General features: G+C 36.8%; 2 protein-coding genes across 2 annotated transcripts; one reads left to right on the top strand and one right to left on the bottom strand.

The window, feature by feature from the left end:
• Positions 1–286: 286 nt before the first annotated feature.
• Positions 287–10319, bottom strand: LOC306871082 (acetylcholine receptor subunit gamma-like). Its single transcript, XM_079418773.1, has 12 exons — positions 10074–10319; positions 9453–9586; positions 6009–6053; positions 4749–4858; positions 4502–4657; positions 4243–4346; positions 3419–3619; positions 3115–3229; positions 2910–3024; positions 2594–2789; positions 1458–1591; positions 287–1274 (listed from the first exon to the last, which is right to left on the bottom strand). The coding sequence occupies exons 1-12, from the start codon at positions 10141–10143 to the stop codon at positions 1107–1109; spliced, it is 1548 nt and encodes a 515-aa protein (XP_079274899.1). The 5' UTR covers positions 10144–10319; the 3' UTR covers positions 287–1106.
• Positions 10320–13783: 3464 nt separating this feature from the next.
• On the top strand, positions 13784–18205 carry LOC306871192 (ceramide-1-phosphate transfer protein-like). The gene is made up of 4 exons (XM_079418965.1): positions 13784–13993; positions 14778–14836; positions 15005–15177; positions 16233–18205. The coding sequence occupies exons 1-4, from the start codon at positions 13924–13926 to the stop codon at positions 16852–16854; spliced, it is 924 nt and encodes a 307-aa protein (XP_079275091.1). The 5' UTR covers positions 13784–13923; the 3' UTR covers positions 16855–18205.
• Positions 18206–18208: the final 3 nt, after the last annotated feature.

Raw genomic sequence — 18208 nt, 5'->3', positions numbered from 1 at the left:
AATATCACTTATTGATTAAACAATACTCACTGTAAAAAAATAATTATAATAATAATACAAAAACTATAAAGTCAGAGTCGTTACAAATTCATTGTAATTTATCATTCCACTTGCGATGAAGAAAATCAAGATGAAAGCTAATTAAGTAAAATTAATGCTACTGAAGCTCCATAATTATTCCCTAAATAGTACACAAGGACCTGTAGAACCTCTGAAAAGTGGCAACTTGTGTACCCTTTTTCCAAGCGTGGTAGCCAAGCTCAAAAAAAAAAATCACAAGATTTTTACCTTGATTATGCCAATTATTTTATTCTCCGTCTTTGGTTCACATAGAAAAATCACAAAAGCACAGTGCTTAATAAGGATTTAAAAATGTTCTTACAAGCAGACATCAGTCTTATTTCTAGTGTGTTTGCACTGGATATTTTAAGACCGTGTGAATTAAGAATCCATTTATTCACTGCAAGGAGGCCACAATATTTTGTGTATATATAAAGAGTTTATAGTAAATAATAAACTAAATGCCAAATTGCATAATTAAAATAACATTTTATGACAAAGAGATAAATAAGATAGAACAAACAAAAATGAACATGCATCTCTATAATACTAATATTAAATACTACAGTGCAATCACTGTATAAAAAGTAGCTGATGTAACAGTAACGCATAATGTTTACAAATGATAAATTGGTTTGGGGTATTACAAAATGCAGCCACAATGAACTGGAGAACCACTACATGGTATGAAATAAGCTGAAATCATTAGTTTATTTATTCCTTATTATTTCACTAATTAATATTATTTGCACAAATGCAAGCAAAATGTACATTTGTGTAAAAATCCCCCTAGGGTAAAAAAAATCTGAGCATGATCAGAGTACAAAATGTTATGTTAATGTATGCATGGGCACCCATAGTCCCTCCCAAATATCAAATATAAGACAATATCATGTAACAAATCATACAATTCTGATCAAATCATGTGCAGCTTATTGTGCTCTAAGCTATCAAACCTGTCTTGGTATTTATTTTATGTATCACATAAGAGGCCAGGAGCAGTCTCTTTACTAGTTCCTTCTTTCTTTTGGACAGAGTCTTCTTCTTTACTCAGGTATGTACTTTTTGTTCTCCCAAGGAAATGGGTACTCAGGTGCCTGGTTGTAGTGACCCATAAGGAAGATGGCCACTGTGCCAACAGCGAATAGCAAGATGGCTGCCCAGAAACAAACCTTGTCAATCATCTTACCAATCAGCACCCAACTCTCCATCTCCTGAGAAAAAACAAGGAATAACATGAGGAAAAACAAGATGAAGGAGGAAAAACAATGTGTGGATGGAGATGACTGCACTGAGGTTGTTTAGAAAAGCGTTCTCCTGCTAGGACACTCCTGCACTTACATAAACACACACACACACACACACACACAGACAGAGAGAGACAGAGACACACTTACAGATCCAATGTCATTTTGCTGCTTAGTGGATTCAGCAATGAAGTTACAGGCATCCACACACTCTTTTATTTCTGGTGCTGTCTTTGCTAGACTCTTATAGAGGTTTGCTGTACTGCTCACATCAATTTCATCCACTAGAGGGAGACATACACAAACACTTAAGAAAATACAATAAATTCAGGTATTATAAATGTAAACATACAAAACGAATAGTACTTTTACAAACTATACTTAAATAATGCTAATGATTATGAGATCACTATCATTATAAGATTAACACGTTTTACATGCAAAATCCAATCATTCCAAAACACCTTAAGTAATAGTTCCCTCCAAAATGACAATATGCTAAAAATGGCCATTCAAGATGTAGATAAATTTGTCTTCATCTGAACAGATTTGGAGAAATTTTGCATTAAATCACTTGCTCACCAATGGATCCACTGCAGTGAATGGGTGCCGTCAGAATGGGAGTTAAGACAACTGATAAAAACATCACAATAATGCACAAGTAATCCACACGACTCCAGTACAACAGTTGACGTCTTGTGAAGTGAAAAGTTGTCATTAAGGCATTTTAACTATAAACCATCGCTTCTGGCCATAATCCATGATAATGCTTCGGCAATGAAGAGTTAATCTCCTGTTGTCTTTCACATCAAAATCCACCAACATATTGGTTTAGAACTGCTTTGGACTGTTTTTGGACGGTGCTTGATCTGTGCATATTTCTCTTCCGATTCAAATGATTCAACAGTTTGAAGTTGATGAAAAACATCTTAACGCTGAATTTATTACAAACGCAGTGAACATTTTCACTTCATAGGATATTAATCGATGGACTGGAGTCATGTAGATTAATTGTGGGTTATTGAGATGTTTTTATCAGCTATTTTAACATCTTTCTGATGGCACCCATTCACTGCAGAAGATCCATTAGTGAGCAAGTGGTGTAATGCTAAATTTGAAGAAATAAACTCCTCTACATCGTGAATGGCCTGAGGGTGAGAAATGATTTTTGAGTGAACTATTCCTTTATTTGTGCACTTCTCCTGATCCGACCACTGTAGTTCACAATACTCTTATAGGTTATGAATGCTTTAGGTACAGTAAGTGAATGTTTTCATTTGTGTTACCAATTGAGCGCATGAGTCCATGTCTCTCTCTCTGTTTATCAAACATCATCTCACTGCGTGGCTGTTTCAAAACATATTCTTCAGCCCTCTGCATCAGCCCAAACGAACTGTGCCGCCTCTCCCTCATTTCATACGTCCTATCCTCATCCAGAAATGAGGCCATGCCAAGGAAACGAGGGACCACCTCGAGGAAAATCTAATGGGTATTAAGAAGTACAGCAAAAGAAGGTCTACAGAATCAGAAGCACTGATATTTCTAAACAAGACATATATATATATATATATATATTAACGACAAAAACACACATAAACGCACATGTCTGATGGTGGGTGACATGTTGTGTGTACTAGGACTACGGAGGGAGAAGTTGAGGACAATGATGCAGTTTGTCACGATCAGTGTGGTCATGCACATGACGAAGATTAAATACCTAAAATAAAACCAAGAAAAAGACAAATTAGATTAAAACCAGTGAGACTGATTACAGTCGGTTAAAAAATTAACACACGATGACACTCACTTGCCAATTAGAGGCACAGAAAGTGATGTTTCTGGAATCTTCTGAGCAATCAGGAAGAGAAACACTGTCTGAGCCAACAGTACAGAAATGGACACAGTCAACTTCTGCCCTCCAGCTAAGAGACAGAGACAACAGAAAGAAAGAGTGAAACAAAGATGTAGAGTATATAGAAAGACAGAGTGCAAGAAGAGAAATGATAGACAGAGGGAGTATCAACACTGTAAGACAAAGAGAATGGCATCTTAATATTTCAAGGCATATTGAACATTAACCTCAGAATGTCTGCACATGCACACACAAACACCTTTTGCAGGTAGAAAAAAGGCCAGAACGACCAGAGAGGAGATGAGAGAGCAGGGAAGGATGATGTTGATTATGTAGAAGAGTGGTTTTCTCTGGATGATGAGGTTGAAATACACCTCTTGGTACTCCAGATTATCAGGAGAGTAGCGGGAGTTAGTCAGCTTACGAGCAGGCCGATGCTTGATTGCCCACTCCCCGTTCTCTGTGAGACCATGTGAGCATTAGAAGAAAGAGACATGAACTTTCCTCATATAATTAAATGTGCTGATTAGTTGTTTTATATTCAAGACCATTTTTTACATTACTCTCTATCGTATCTGTTTTTGATTCATTTTATGGTTGTTTAGAATTTTGTTTATGTTGGTGATCTCTTGTGCTAACCAAGACTGCACTTATTTGATAAATATACAGTAAAATAGTATCGTGAGATATTATCAAAATTTAGGATAACCATTTTCTTTTTTAATATATTTTGATAAAGCTGAATTTTCAGCAGCCATTACTCTAGTCTTCAGTGTCACACGATTCTTCAGAAATGATTTTAATGCTGAATTACTGCTTAAGAAACATTTCTGATTACTATCAGTTTTGAAAACAGTTGTGCTGCTTAATATTTATGTGCAAACCGTGAGATATTTTTATTCTTTGACAAATAGAACGTTCAAAAGAACAGCATTTATTAGTAATATAAATATTTTTGAATATTATAAATGTCTTCACTGGCACTTTTGATCAAATTAATCTGTCCCTGCTGAAAAATTCCCCCAAAGTATGTGTGTGTGCGAGTGAGAAAAATAAATAGTAAATAGTGTGTGAACATGGCACCTGTGAAGGCCTCAGGGTCAATGTCCACCCACTCAATAGGCTTTCCCGTATCTGCATCTTCTGCCAATACCATATCAATTTCATTTGCACTATATGTCTGAGACCTGCAGGTGTATATATACATGCATACACGATAGCTTCAATCAAACTTTAAAAGGAAAAAAATAAAATAAATAGAATTTTTATCCATTAATCTTGTCATTATTCTCCATGAATCCATGAGACTTGCATTTAAACACAAATCTCACTCTGTGCCAACCTGAAGACTAGTGTGCAGTTTTGCCAGTCGAAAGGGAAGTAGGCGATCTCAATAGCACAGGTACTGCGGTAGATGGCAGGGGGAAGCCAGTACATGGAGCCATCACTCCAAATCAGCACATTAGCGTAATATGCCACATCAAACTTGCCATCAATGCTGTAAAGAGAGTGGAAAAGAGGTGATTATGCCATTTTTGTAGTAACAGAAAGAATAAAGTGGAAAATTTACTCTTGTACTGCGAACTCACTTGTTTTCCAAAACTATATCTGGTAGCCACACAGTGTTGTATGGCACACGGATCAGATCAATGCCGTGATACTCAGATGTATTCCATGCAAGACGGTAATCATGCCATTGCTGAAGAGCAGAAACATGATAGAAGGAAAGCAGGAATTAGCAGGACAAAGAACATGGAAATTGGAAAATGGAACATAGAAAATGGAAACTATGTGAAGTGCAGAAAAAATATTTTATAACTGTGAACATTGGGATGAACAAAAATTGAAGAGAAAAAAGTAAATACGGAGAGATGATGCAGATGAATGAGAAAAATAGCTAATAGACATATCTATTCTTTAACCTCTTGTTTAATTAATTTTTTTATTTGCCATACTGAAATCAAATATTTAGTTAGATGTGTAAGCAATCAGAGAACTCAAGTTAATTATTTCTTTGAAGCATCTTAGGGGCCATCATGCAAAAGGAATTTTTCCATCCTGCTGTGCTACTTTTCTATTGTTTTTCTATGTAAACATTTGTGAGATTTGTGAGCATCACTTTTAGAATGCCATGCCAAATTCAACGGTAAAAAATCTACAATTTTGACAAATTTTAAGTCAGCATGAAATGTTCTCTAAATGCATGATGCATTGATTTTACTGTTAATGATTCGTCAAAATATCTTAACTTGATGTTCCAGTGAAACATTAGACTTCTCTCAGTTCACCCAAAAATGAAAATTCTGTCATTATTTAATCATCCTCATGTCGTTCCAAACCCGTAAGACCTTTGTTCATCTTCGGAACACAAATTAAGATATTTTTGAGAGCTCTCAGACCCTCCATAGACAGCAAGAGAATTACCATGATCAAGGCACATGAAACAGTGAGGACATCAGTAAAAATATATGTGACATCAGTGGTTCAACCATAATTTTATGAAACAACGAGAATACTTTTTGTGCACAAAGAAAACCAAAATTAAACTTTATTTCAGTCCTCCACCATTATCGAGAGTACCATGATCCATTTAAACATTAAACTCCTTTAAACTCTGGCCCTTTCTAACAACTGACTGCAAGATCACATTCAAATCGGCCTCCATCCAATCAACCACTGATGGGCGGGACCAAGTACCAGTCCTACATTTTTCCTTAGTCGAAAATTTGTTTCTCTTGGACGTACATCAAAATACGAAAATAAAAATACCTGTTCCACCGCAACACTGAAAGAAAAGAAAAATCACAATTTGTCTGACTGGCCCCTGGGAGGTTGTGTAAGATACTCACAATCTCAATCCAAACATTTGTAGTTAAAGTCTCCTCTTTTTCATTCTGTTCAGGAAGAGAAAGTTTCCAAATGTAAGTAAATAAATCTGAATAAGTCATTGGATAATATACATACAGCGCCCTCCATAAGTAGGCCTATTGGAACAGTAAAGACAAAATTAATCTGTTGGCTGTGGAGTCAAGACATTTGCAAATATGATTAAAAGATGAATATGAAAACAAAACTACAGAATGTCACATTTTATTATTAGCCGTTTCAACACATACATGTTTTACCAAATAAAAAGAACAGCACTTTTAGAGTTCATCCCACTCATTGATGTGAGCATAAGTATTGGGACAGTTGAACATAAGGCAGATATAAAAGATCAAAAGCTATTATTTAGTTCCAGATCCCTTGCGCACAATCACATCAGTGAGTCTGTGACCCATAGACATCACCAGACTCTTGGTCTCATCCTTTGAAATACTTTTCCCAGCCTTTAATGCAGCCAATTCCAATTGTTGCTTGTTTTGGGGAGTTTCTGCCTTTACTCTCCTCTTCAGCTGGTGAAATTCATGTTCAATCGGATTTAAATCTGGACATTGACTTGGGCAATCTAAGACTTTCCATTTCTTTGCCCTTATAAATTCCTTGACTGAACTGGCAGGGTATTTTGGGTCATTGTTCTGATGCAATATGAAGAACTTCCCAATGAATCTGGTGGCATTTTCTTGAATATTGGTAGGCAAGATGGTTTTGTACCCTTCCAAATTCATTCTGCTACTGTCATCATACATTAAGTCATCAGTAAAGTTGAGAGGGCCTGTTCCAGAGGCAGCCATGCATGCCCATGCCATGACAACACCTCCACCATGCTTTACAGATGAGGCTGTATGCTTGGGATCATTTGCAGTTCCCTTTTTTTCTCCACATTTTTGCTTTCCCATCACTTAGATAAAGGTTCATCTTTGTCTCATCGGTCCATAAACACAGTTCCAAAACTCTTCTGGCTCACCTTTGTGCTTTTTTGCAAACTCTAATCTTGCTTTCTATTTTTGGTGCTGGTCAGAGGTTTGCATCTTGCTGTGTAGCATCTGTAATTCTGTGTCAAAGTCTCCCGAGGACAGTAGATTGTCAGAGCATCACCCCAGCTTTCTGGAAGTTGTTGGTAATTTTACAGACACGTCTTTTAGGGTTCATTTTCACAGCTTTTATGATTTGTCTGTCATCAGCTACTGTTGTTTTCTCAGCCGATCAGGTAGTTGTTGGTTGCTGGTGTCGCTGGTGGTTTCCAAAGTCTCGATTTCTTCATGCCCTTTGTTTTTGCTATAGCTCTAATTGACTTACTCTTTTCTTTTAGCATCCAAATCATTTGCTTTTCTCTCAAAGTCAGCTCCCTCATCTTCATCCTGGTTTGTGATTGTCATCATCTAATGCAAGATTCAGAATGCAGAAGTAATGGATATAACTGATACGACACATTCCCTGCTTTTAATATCGGAAGAATTAATGCAACAGGACACAGCTGATATTTTGTCTCATATTCATCTTTTAATCATATTTGTAAATGTATTAACTCCACAGCCAACAGAGCAATTTTGTCTTTACTGTTCCAATACTTTTGGAGGGCACTGTATATCTATGTATACATTATATATATATATATATGTGTGTGTGTGTGTGTGTGTGTGTGTGTGTGTGTGTGTGTGTGTGTGTGTCTGTGTGTGCATATGTTTATGTGGTTTATGAGGACACAAATTTGTATAATGACATGGGTATGACAGAGGTATTACAATATGAAGGTGGTTTATGAGGACACTGCCTATGTCCCCGTAATTCAAAAGGCTTAAAAAACATACTAAATGGTGTTTTTTTGAAAATCTAAAAATGCACAAAGTCTCCTGTGAGGGCTAAGTTTAGGTGTGGGGTTGGTGTAGGGCAATAGCACACACAGTTTGTTCAGTATAAAAACCATTACGCCTATGGAGAGTCCCCATAAACCACAAAAAACAACATGTGAGTGTGTGTGTGAGTATCCAATTATTATCAAAATATATTTTAGAAATATTTTATAAAATAGTAGTAATGATGTACAAATTTCTAAAACAAATTTTATGCTATAGGTTATATTTTGGCTAGCATGTATTTTTGCTGGTATTTATTTATAACATTTAAATATAATGTATTTGTCAGACTTTGTCTCTCTGTGTCTCGTGTTTCCCCTCCTCTCGTGCCCATATTTGGTCTTCCTGTTCCTGTCCTCATTCCATGTATTTATCAGTTTGTTAGTTCCAGGTGTGTTGTTAATTATCTAGTTTAGTCTGTCCTTTATAAGCCCTGTGTTTCCCTGCCTCTGTGTCTGATTGTCATTTTATGTGTATCCGTATCTCCAGTGATTCCTAAGTTTGTTATTAAAAGTCTATGTTAGAAAGAAGTTCCAACGTCTCCGCGTTTCCCTGCTCCAGAGTGTGTGTTGTGACAGAAGACTGGACCCATAAAGATGACAACGGCTGAAGACAGTCTTTGGTGTCTGCGGCAGGATATGTCGGGAGTTGGTGAGGTATGTAGAGGAGTTTCTTGAGCTTGCCAACCAGGTGAGCTGGATTGACGCCTCGCTCGGTGTCTTTTTTCGGCTGGGGATGGATGATGACGTTATCGGCTGCGTTCTTCCCACGTTTAGTTTTTCCCTGATCGAGCTGGTTAATCATGTCCTCTATGTAAATCTCGAAGTAGAAGAGATTCAGAGCGATCATCATCCAACCCCACCCGAAAACCACCAGGCCTCACCAGCTCACCCCTCCCCTCGCCAGGACCCTCCGCATACCCAACCAAATGTTCTGACCACCCAACTCTTCCCAGCACCACTTCTATCATCAGCCCAGAGCCGCCCCTGGCCAACGCTAAACAGCCGCCGTCAGCGGCCAAATTAGCCACCCGCAGCTCTCCCGAGCCCGCCGCAGTCCGCGGCTTTCCCATGCCAACAACAACAACATTTCTATAGTAAACATATAAAGGAAAAAAATAAATAAAATACAAATAAAAAGCGATACTAATATCGCGAGTCGATGGTCTTTACACTCTTTACTTTTACTCCTACTTCCCCCAAGGATTTTTTTGGGGGGGTGGGTAGTAGGGCTTCTGCCGAAGGGGCTGGGGCCACGGTCTCTGAGCCGGATCCGCCATGGCTCCCCTGATCCGCCATGGCTTCCCGAGTCCCCTGTCCCGCCATGGCTCCCGGTACGGTTTCCCTGCCTCTGTGTCCGGTCTGATCGTTGTTTTATGTGTATCTGTATCTCCAGCGATCCCTAAGTTTGTTATTAAAAGTCTATGTTAGAAGTTCCTACGTCTCTGTGTTTCCCTGCTCCAGAGTGTGTGTTGTGACCGTATTGGATATAATTAATATATATGTTTGTTTGCTAAAACTCACACTACTTGTCACTCTTAGCAGGTAGATTAGTTACCAAGGAGATGAGGTTGGTGAGAGTTAACTTGACCTGAACCTTGACTTTTTCATCAGGGGGTCTTGCTGGTCGAATATTTTTATTGTAGTTTTTAAACTTATCTGCAATTAACTGGGTCTCCTCATTTGCACTGACTGCAAAATGAAAGACAGAAATTAGTTTAAAACTTGCATACAAAGCACTGTTAGTAGACAAACATAATTAATCTGTAATGTGAAAACTTAAAAGAGTTTAGAGATTTTATTATTAAACGTCCAAAAGGCCCATATAAGCATCAGGCAGATTTATAAGGCAGTTTTCAAACCATTTAACTTTTAATGTGTTCCAAGACTGCGAATCATAACAAAATATTAAAATTTTATATCAGCCATTTAAAACTTAACCGACTCAGCACTGTGAGCCTAATATAAATTGCAGTAATCCCTAAACAAAATTGGTCATGTTTGTAACCGCTTTACATATCTAGTCTATATTAAAATGACCACAATATAGAAAAGACTTTAAGAAAATATTACACAGTTAAGCATAACACTGCTTGCGGTTACAGTGCAACAGCAAGTGTGTTAAAGACAACAGGCAAGTCAGTCACTCAGTTTTGAGGTAGCCTATAAGAGCACGTACCTTGTAATACAGTGGCCACGAGCGCAAACGCAACTATACACGTCCTGCCGAACCGGTCGGCCATGGCCATGGTCGCCAAAAGACCGTCTTAAAAGTTGGTAACAAAGAGACAGACACGTTATTTTCGAGTGGTCAGTAACCGAGCTCTCTATTCCCCCTCACTGCCACAGCTGTCACTGCACGAGGCTAGAGTTACAGCGCGCTCTTAAAATCACATTCACTAATCACCAATATCATTATGCCTCTAATACGCGACAATGATGCAGATTATGTAAGTTACTTCTCTAGTATTACCGTTAGTGACTGCAGATACTATGAATAGAGGCAAAACATGCTGACGGAGCGTCAATTTCAGGTGCCAATCGCAAGACCGGTTCCACTCATGGCGAGCCCATGGTGATGTTGACAGTCGTGTTCACTCTCAGGGAATTGTGTTTCAGTCTGAAGAAATAAGCAATGTTAACAGGTGTACCGAGGAGCCGGCTGAAGGGCCATAGTGTTGATGTCTCCCATGAACATTGGTATAAATAACCAGTGTCTGTCTGGACATTGTGCCCTGCTGCATATCTCCCTGGAACAAGGTACACTGTCCGAAAAAACAGGTACAGTTCTGTCGCTGGGGTGGTACCCTAAGGTACAACAGTGAAAAGATACATCTTTGTTCCTTACCTATAAACGGTATATTAGTAGGACTACCTTAAAGGTACATTTTAGTACTTTGAAAGTACATATTGGTACCTTAAAGGCACATATTACTTTAAAAAATACATATAACTTTTCACTTTTGTACCTTATGGTACCAACCCAGTGACATAACTGTACCTTTTTTCTGACAGTGTAAATGCAGGGGTTAGGGAGTGTGTTTATAGGCTGCTACACTGTAAGAAAAGCCTGTAAAAATAGGGCCCTACTGTGTTAACATAAAGGAAATTTCTGTATTATTATTTTTTCACAAATGTATTTTGAATTTGATAATGCATTGTGTTGTGTAGGGTTAAAGAAAATGTCCATAAACTTTACAGATAATGTCCAGGCAGAAATTTACCAGCATCTTTTCACTTTTTTCTTACAGTGCACATTGGGGCCAAAAGTTCTCACAAGAATAGTACCTGAAATCCCCCACATTGACAGGTAGCCAACAGTCCACAGCTTCGTAAACACACTAGTAATCTCTATATGAAAATATAAAATGCAGTAAAGTTTGGCTTTAAGTTAATGGATAGAAAATATCATTAGCTCGGCATAAAGCCAATAAAAGTCGATAGGAAATGGTAGAAAATGTGTGCGTGTGTGTGAAAGGGAATGAAACAAATGAATTGTCAAAGTTTCTTTTTGTTCCCAGAAGGTCAGAAGTTCATAACTGTGATTTATGAGAGATGGCTGGGTGGTGATATCATGAACATAACTGTCCAGCGTGTCAGGTTTTAAATGATTTATGAAGTCCAGCACATACTCTGACAACTGACGCTATAGGTTGGTTTTAAAGCATGGCTGCACATCAAAGAGAACATTTTGAATAAAATAGGCTCCATGATCTACAGGATTTTTTTAGTAATCTTATTCACAGCAAGAGAGGTCAGTCTCTTTGATGTCAGTCTCCTAAATTATATTATGACACATCCATGTTGTTTATTTCATGCATTTTTGTTTTGTTTACATTTTGTATGAGCCAAATAGCATAGATTTATTGGTTTGCTAGTTGCTGGCCACTGGCCTTAAGTGGTACATAGTACATGGGCTAAAGTGTCACTGGATTGCAAAGCTTGTCGGTAGATTTACCGGAGCATGAATTCCTGTCTTCTTTGTGTACTATTAATATGACCAATTAAACCCTGTTCCATGTGGGTAACCGGAACCGCCACATCCGGGGAAATGTCATGCACTGTCTTTGACAAATGAGAATGTTAGAAATGCATATAAAACATTTTTTGTTTAAGGTCTCAAAAGAGATTAATTTTACCACTGAACATTCCAATTTGTTACACAGCTGAATAGTTTCCTGCACAAATGTTGGAGAATACTAGGGTTTGCCCTCAACCTCCACATTTATTCCTTCTAATAAATTAAAAAGTTTTTTTTATGTCCAGTAGGGGGAGCTCCAAGCTACACGCTAAAACGAGACAAACAAGAACAGCGTGTAACTATATAGACAGTAGTTCTATTTTTTTTTTTTTTTTTTTACGATTAATTTTGCTAAAAAAGACATTTAACGACTTATGTTTTTTTGTTGTTTTTTTTAATAAACACAATAATTATAAGAAATATATTTCAGGTTTTATAAATATATTTTCACGGGTTAAAAGTTTGACTGAAATGCTTTGCATTATTTTATATTCTACCAGTGATAAAACAGTGGTAGATGTTAAGTTTTGTGAAGAACTTGTAGGGAGCCTCTGAGCTTCTTTATGAAAACAGTTTATGATGACTGTATGTTTGAAGTTGAAATATGTATTTGACATATGGGGTGCATGGCATATTTTGAGTTTTTATATTTGGACAATAGTCATTGGGCTAGTTTTGTTTTGAGAACCACAGCAGTGTACGGTTCTTGAATTTGTTGTATGTTACTTTGAAGATTGAAAAAAGTGTTGGTTAGATTACAGAAGTCCAATTGGAAAATCTTTGAAAAAATATCTGTGTTATTTAATGTATGATTGATAAGCTCATTTTTATGAAAAAAAAAAAAATACATTACTGGATCTTTTATGTGGTTTTAACATTATTGATGTGTCTTTGCATTTAATATACCATCTTTGGAGATAAGAATAATTTAATTATGATGAGGGAAATGACATTGATCAGTAACCTGTAGCATGCGTATGAGTTAATGATAGCCTTCAGATAATGTCACCCTTGATAAATGCCTGCGATTGCTTTTGTGTAAATGAACGGACGTTTATAAATCAGCAGTTGGTCCTAAATATAGTGACACAGAGACAAATGCCTTCAGCCATACTTACACCGCCAAAATGGGGCATTGAAATTCATCGGCTTTCAAACCAGAGGGGTGGGTTTTTAGGGCATGACAGCTTTTTTAAGGTGCTCACTGACATTTCAGGTCACAGTGACTGTCAAGTGTCCAGCACTGGCCTTGTCATTCAGTCCACTCAATTTGAATATACAAACATGATGGTCTCTTTTCATCAGCTTTACTATGAAATACAAATATACAATACTAATCTAAGGTAATTAAAGAAGAAAACACACCAACATTTAGTTGCCTAACCAGAATATTTAAATTCAACATTTGAATATGACGCATTTGAATTCAACATTTGAATGGAGAATTTGAATCTTTCAAACTAAGAAACCACTCTATTATACTCAGAGGTGCACATGTTGGGTAAATAAAACTTGGACCTTCCCTTGTGGATTCCAGGATTTCAGTATTTATTTGACATGTATTGTACAAGTGAGTGCATCCGAGTAAAGGTTACTGCAGGTTGCATAGGGCTTGCCTAATAAGGACTGATTTGTTGTTCCTGGCTAATCTATGGACTCTAAGATTGTGCAACATCACCGGAGACTGACAATACAGACAGAAAGAGAGAAAAACAGCACAATGCAAAAAATCAGCTTAACATAAGTTTGACCGGTGGACTAACCTTAGGATACAGGAAGAGAGGAGTAGCACAAAACAAGAAGTTACATACAGACTGTGTCTGTCTAGTAGTGTGAACACATGAGGGCAAGAATTTGCTTGCCAACTTGTGGTTGAGTAAAGACTGAAACAGAAATAGACAAACACACCGTGAAAGAGAAGAAAGGTACTGAGCACAGTGGTGCAGAGATGCTCAGGAGAGAGACTGGGAGCGCATAGACTAAGAAGGAAAGAGGATAGTGGATCATTATGGGAGTCAAATGCAGGGCTTGTGTTGCCATTGTCTTCATCCTACTTTTGCTTGGCTCCATGTGGCTTCGTAAGTTTTACTAGTTCTTTCTAAATTTTCCTTTAACAGACCGAATGTAATTTACAGTGTTTGGTTAGTTTTTCTGGCGCACCAAAGCTACTTTATTTCGCTGTGGGCTCAGGTTAATAGATTTTTTGAGGTACTGCTTTATTATGTCAGTGAAGCTTGTAATTCAATCAATCCCATCAATATCAGTTTTGGTTATTTTTGTCCATCAGTACCTGTTACAGTACAGCTGAATGACTTTAATTCAACAAGGAAATAAACATATAAAGATGCTGAACAGACATTTTACCTGAGTTCACATCTTAAATATATTCATGAGAGAAGTTTGGGTATGGGTCTGATACTTATTCATGTACAAATGCTGAATGCTTTAAAGATTTAGTGTATGATTCATTCATGAATCGTAATTCTCAAGTTCATCTCACTGGCTCAATAATCTGGTCTCTCAGAAAATTATTAAAAATTTTGTTTTCCATGAATTAAAGAAAATAAAACATGTTTTAAACGACAGATGACATAATGTTCATTTTGGAGGTAACTAGTTGTTTAATATTCAGGGAAATATTTACATTGGATAACTTTATCTCAGTAGTAACACAGTTCACAGATCTTCTGGATGGGTTTATGTGGAAACCTAATCAATTTATGATCCTGGCTTCGATTTTTTTTTTTTTAAATACTTCACGAAATAATTAGTTTTTGTGGTTTAAATAGCCTACTGTTGCTTCTGTCTTCCTGTTTAAAATTATTTATTCTCCCATTGCTCATCCTCTGTCTCTCATTGTAGATGGGAATCTGGCGGACCACTGGAATACCTGTCCAAAGGTTTACAGTGTAAAAAACAAGGTAAGAGTGGTGAATTACAAAAGAGAACACAAAATAACTCGAGACTTAAAGTGTCATTTTGAATTTAGGCAGAGCTGCTAAAAGAAACTTTGCCTGTGCGTTTTATGGCATCACCCTCCTCTGAAATCTGCCCTTTCCTCACTTTTCTATCTCTTGTCGTTTTCTCAGGCTCTGTCTTTCATTAGAGTAAATAGTTCAGATGACGATGTAGCTCCACTGAGGGTGTGTCCTGGCCAGAGGTTTCAAATTGCCAATTTGCTGGCTCACCTGCAGGCAGCTCCAGTCTCAACCAATGATGTGCTGCTAAAGCCGTACCTGGCAAGCTGGGATGAGCTTATCAAGTAAGTTAACATACATAATTGCATCTCATCATATAGCACGCTAAATATACCACATTCTATAATTAAGTCGAGCAAAAGTGACAACAAACAACAACAAAATTGATAATGTGTATCTAACAGTATTTCCAAGTCGAAGGCAAAGCTACAATAAACCTTTGTATCTCCGAGCAACACACTAGTGGCCTTTTGTTCTAGAATGAATCTATGTTGTCGAAGGAATCGGTTAAATGAATTAATCAATAATGACTCACTCAAAAGACAGTCTCTTGTCGCCACCTACTGGCGTATCGGTGTAACTGTCAGAAAGAGATTTACGTAGGTCTACTTTTCGCATAATGTTTTATGAATGCTGTGAATTCGGACACTCTTTTCAAGTACTGTTTCTCCTATTATATAAGCTACTAGGGAAATATGCTGTAAAATCCTTACCAATAATGAAGAATCTGATTGTTTGGTTTGAACATGCAAACACATACAATACAGATTAAAAACAGTGAAAAGTCCAAGTGCTTAGACTATATATATATATATATATATATATATATACATGTGTATGTTAGTGCTGTCAAACGATTAATTGTATCCACAATAAAAGTTTTTGTTTCGTAAATATATGTGTGTTCTGTTTATTTATTATGTAAATACATTATATATAAATACACACATACAGTATATATTTTGAATATATATATATATATATATATATATATATATATATATATATATATATAGTATGTATTTACATGTTTAAATTTATATTCATTTAATTTATGTTTTATATACATATATTTAATATATAAACAACATATGTTTCTTAAATAAATACATGCATGTGTGTGTATTTATATATAGGCTACACAGTAAATATACACAGTACACGCATTAATATTATGTAAACAAAAACTTTTATTTTGGATGCAATTAATCTTTTGACAGCACTAATATATATAGGAATGTCAATTGACCAATCAAATATGAAAACAGCAACTTTGTGATCTGTATAAGAATAGAAACACACACATTAAAAATATATCTAATTTTTCTGTGCATTTAAGATTTTTGGAAGCCTTGGGGCCAATGGTGGGTTTAATTTCACAAGAAATTGAGTCGAAAACTGCCATCATCCGTGACCTGGCACAAAAAGCAGAGAAAGAGGCAGAGAAGAAAATGAAAGAAAAAAGAACGCACCAGCAAATGATATCTCATAACAGCTCTTCAGACTACTCTGAAATGAATAGCAGACTCTCATTTGGTTACACTTCTGTTCAGTCTATGATTAAATGGGAGCTGGAGAACGGTTTGGTGGACTTCCACAAGCAGACAAACTCGGGTTGCAGGACTCTGTTGCGCCTGCATCGTGCTCTGCTCTGGCTGCAAAATTTCCTGTTGGAACTGGGGAAGGACACAACTGAAGGAGAGCATCTACGAAGCCCTTCTGACCTCTGCAAAGAGACTTACCAGCGCACACTGGCCCACCATCACTCCTGGTGGGTAAGGAAAGCAGCAGAGCTGGCTTTTCTTGCTATGCCTGAACGACCTTATTTCTACCAGTTGGTGTGTGTGGAAACGCAGACAGAAGCTGCTGTGGTGCTGAACAGGGTAGTGAGAGCAATAGAAGAAGTGTATGAGAGAAATGAAGTCACACTACAGGAACACAGCATGCTGGACCTACCGTGAGCGTAGAAAGAGAGAGAAAAATGATGGGAAATATGAGCGGGACCAACCTAGAGAATAGGGCATTCAGTTATAAGACTGGAGCTTTGTACACTTAAGAGAAAAGGATGAAGACACTGCTGGATAAATACTTAAGCTTCTTTATCTGTTAGTGACAAAAGGTTGCCAAGTAAGAAAAAAAATAAAACAAACATTTCACTATTTAACTATTAAATTCACAATTACACTATTACAGTTTTGTGGTTAAAACAACTATATATACAGTACACTGTTGGTGCTAATGGATGACCACTGGCCAATACTTGAGTACATTTTGCATAAAGAGAACACAATAAACCAATAACACACATTTTTATAGTAATTAGGCAATGGATGAAAATGATGAACTGTAAACACGCTGTGTTCAGTTCTTGTCATGTTTTTTATATATTGGAGAAAGCCATGCATTGATTCTTGGAAAGATATTAGCAGCTTTCAAGGTTGCACCATAATAGTAGCCTACTAGTCGATTATGAAACATGCAGTAATGCATGCTCAGCAAATGTACAGACTAGTCCGAAGTCCTGTTTCAACAGAAGACCTTTTTTACAATCCTTATGCTTATCAAAAGCAGTTTTATTATGGCGTGACTGATACCTAATGTTTGTTCAGGGGATATTCTCTCACATGCACACCTACATTTATTTTGGTATTGTGACAGAGTTGTTTGTAAGTCTGCTAAATCATTTTTTGAAATCATTTTGAACAGTATATTTGAAAATGTACTGAAATGTCTCGTCTAAGACATTAGTAATAACTGTTCTAATTTCAAAATATTTAATTTAAACTTATTTTTTTAATGCTACTGACATACACTATAGAAATATATGCAATATACAATTAATGAGAGAATATGACAATTGATTTGTAAGCAACAACAACAAAACAGTACCAAACTGTCACTTTAGGTCATTTAAGTACTAATATGTACCATTTAGGGGTTAATAAGATACAGAGATATTTACTGGGAGGGTATTGTATTAACATATGACATCATATGGTTATGTCTCATTACGTTACGTGTGCAAATAATGCAAGGTCTTCAAATCAAATCCATTTATGAGACAACTCTTTGTAAAGAATGTAAAGTCTTACAGGCTGCTGTTACTAATGTGTATAAGCATATGGGCAAAATTACACGTGACATTGATATTCTCATATGGACAGTGGTAATAACCGGAAAGTGTGTGTAAATATATGTGTCTCTTTGTTTGTGTTTGTTTGAGAGAGACAGTGACAGTTTAAAACTGTATCCTTGTACTTAACCTTCTGTGATTCTATGTTATAATTCTGAATTATATTGATGAAGAGGAGACAG

Source organism: Barbus barbus, assembly GCF_936440315.1.
Source record: "Barbus barbus genome assembly, chromosome: 6".
NCBI classification, from domain to species: domain Eukaryota; kingdom Metazoa; phylum Chordata; class Actinopteri; order Cypriniformes; family Cyprinidae; genus Barbus; species Barbus barbus.
Note: the sequence above shows the minus strand (reverse complement) of the source record. Positions and strands in the feature narration are given on the sequence as shown.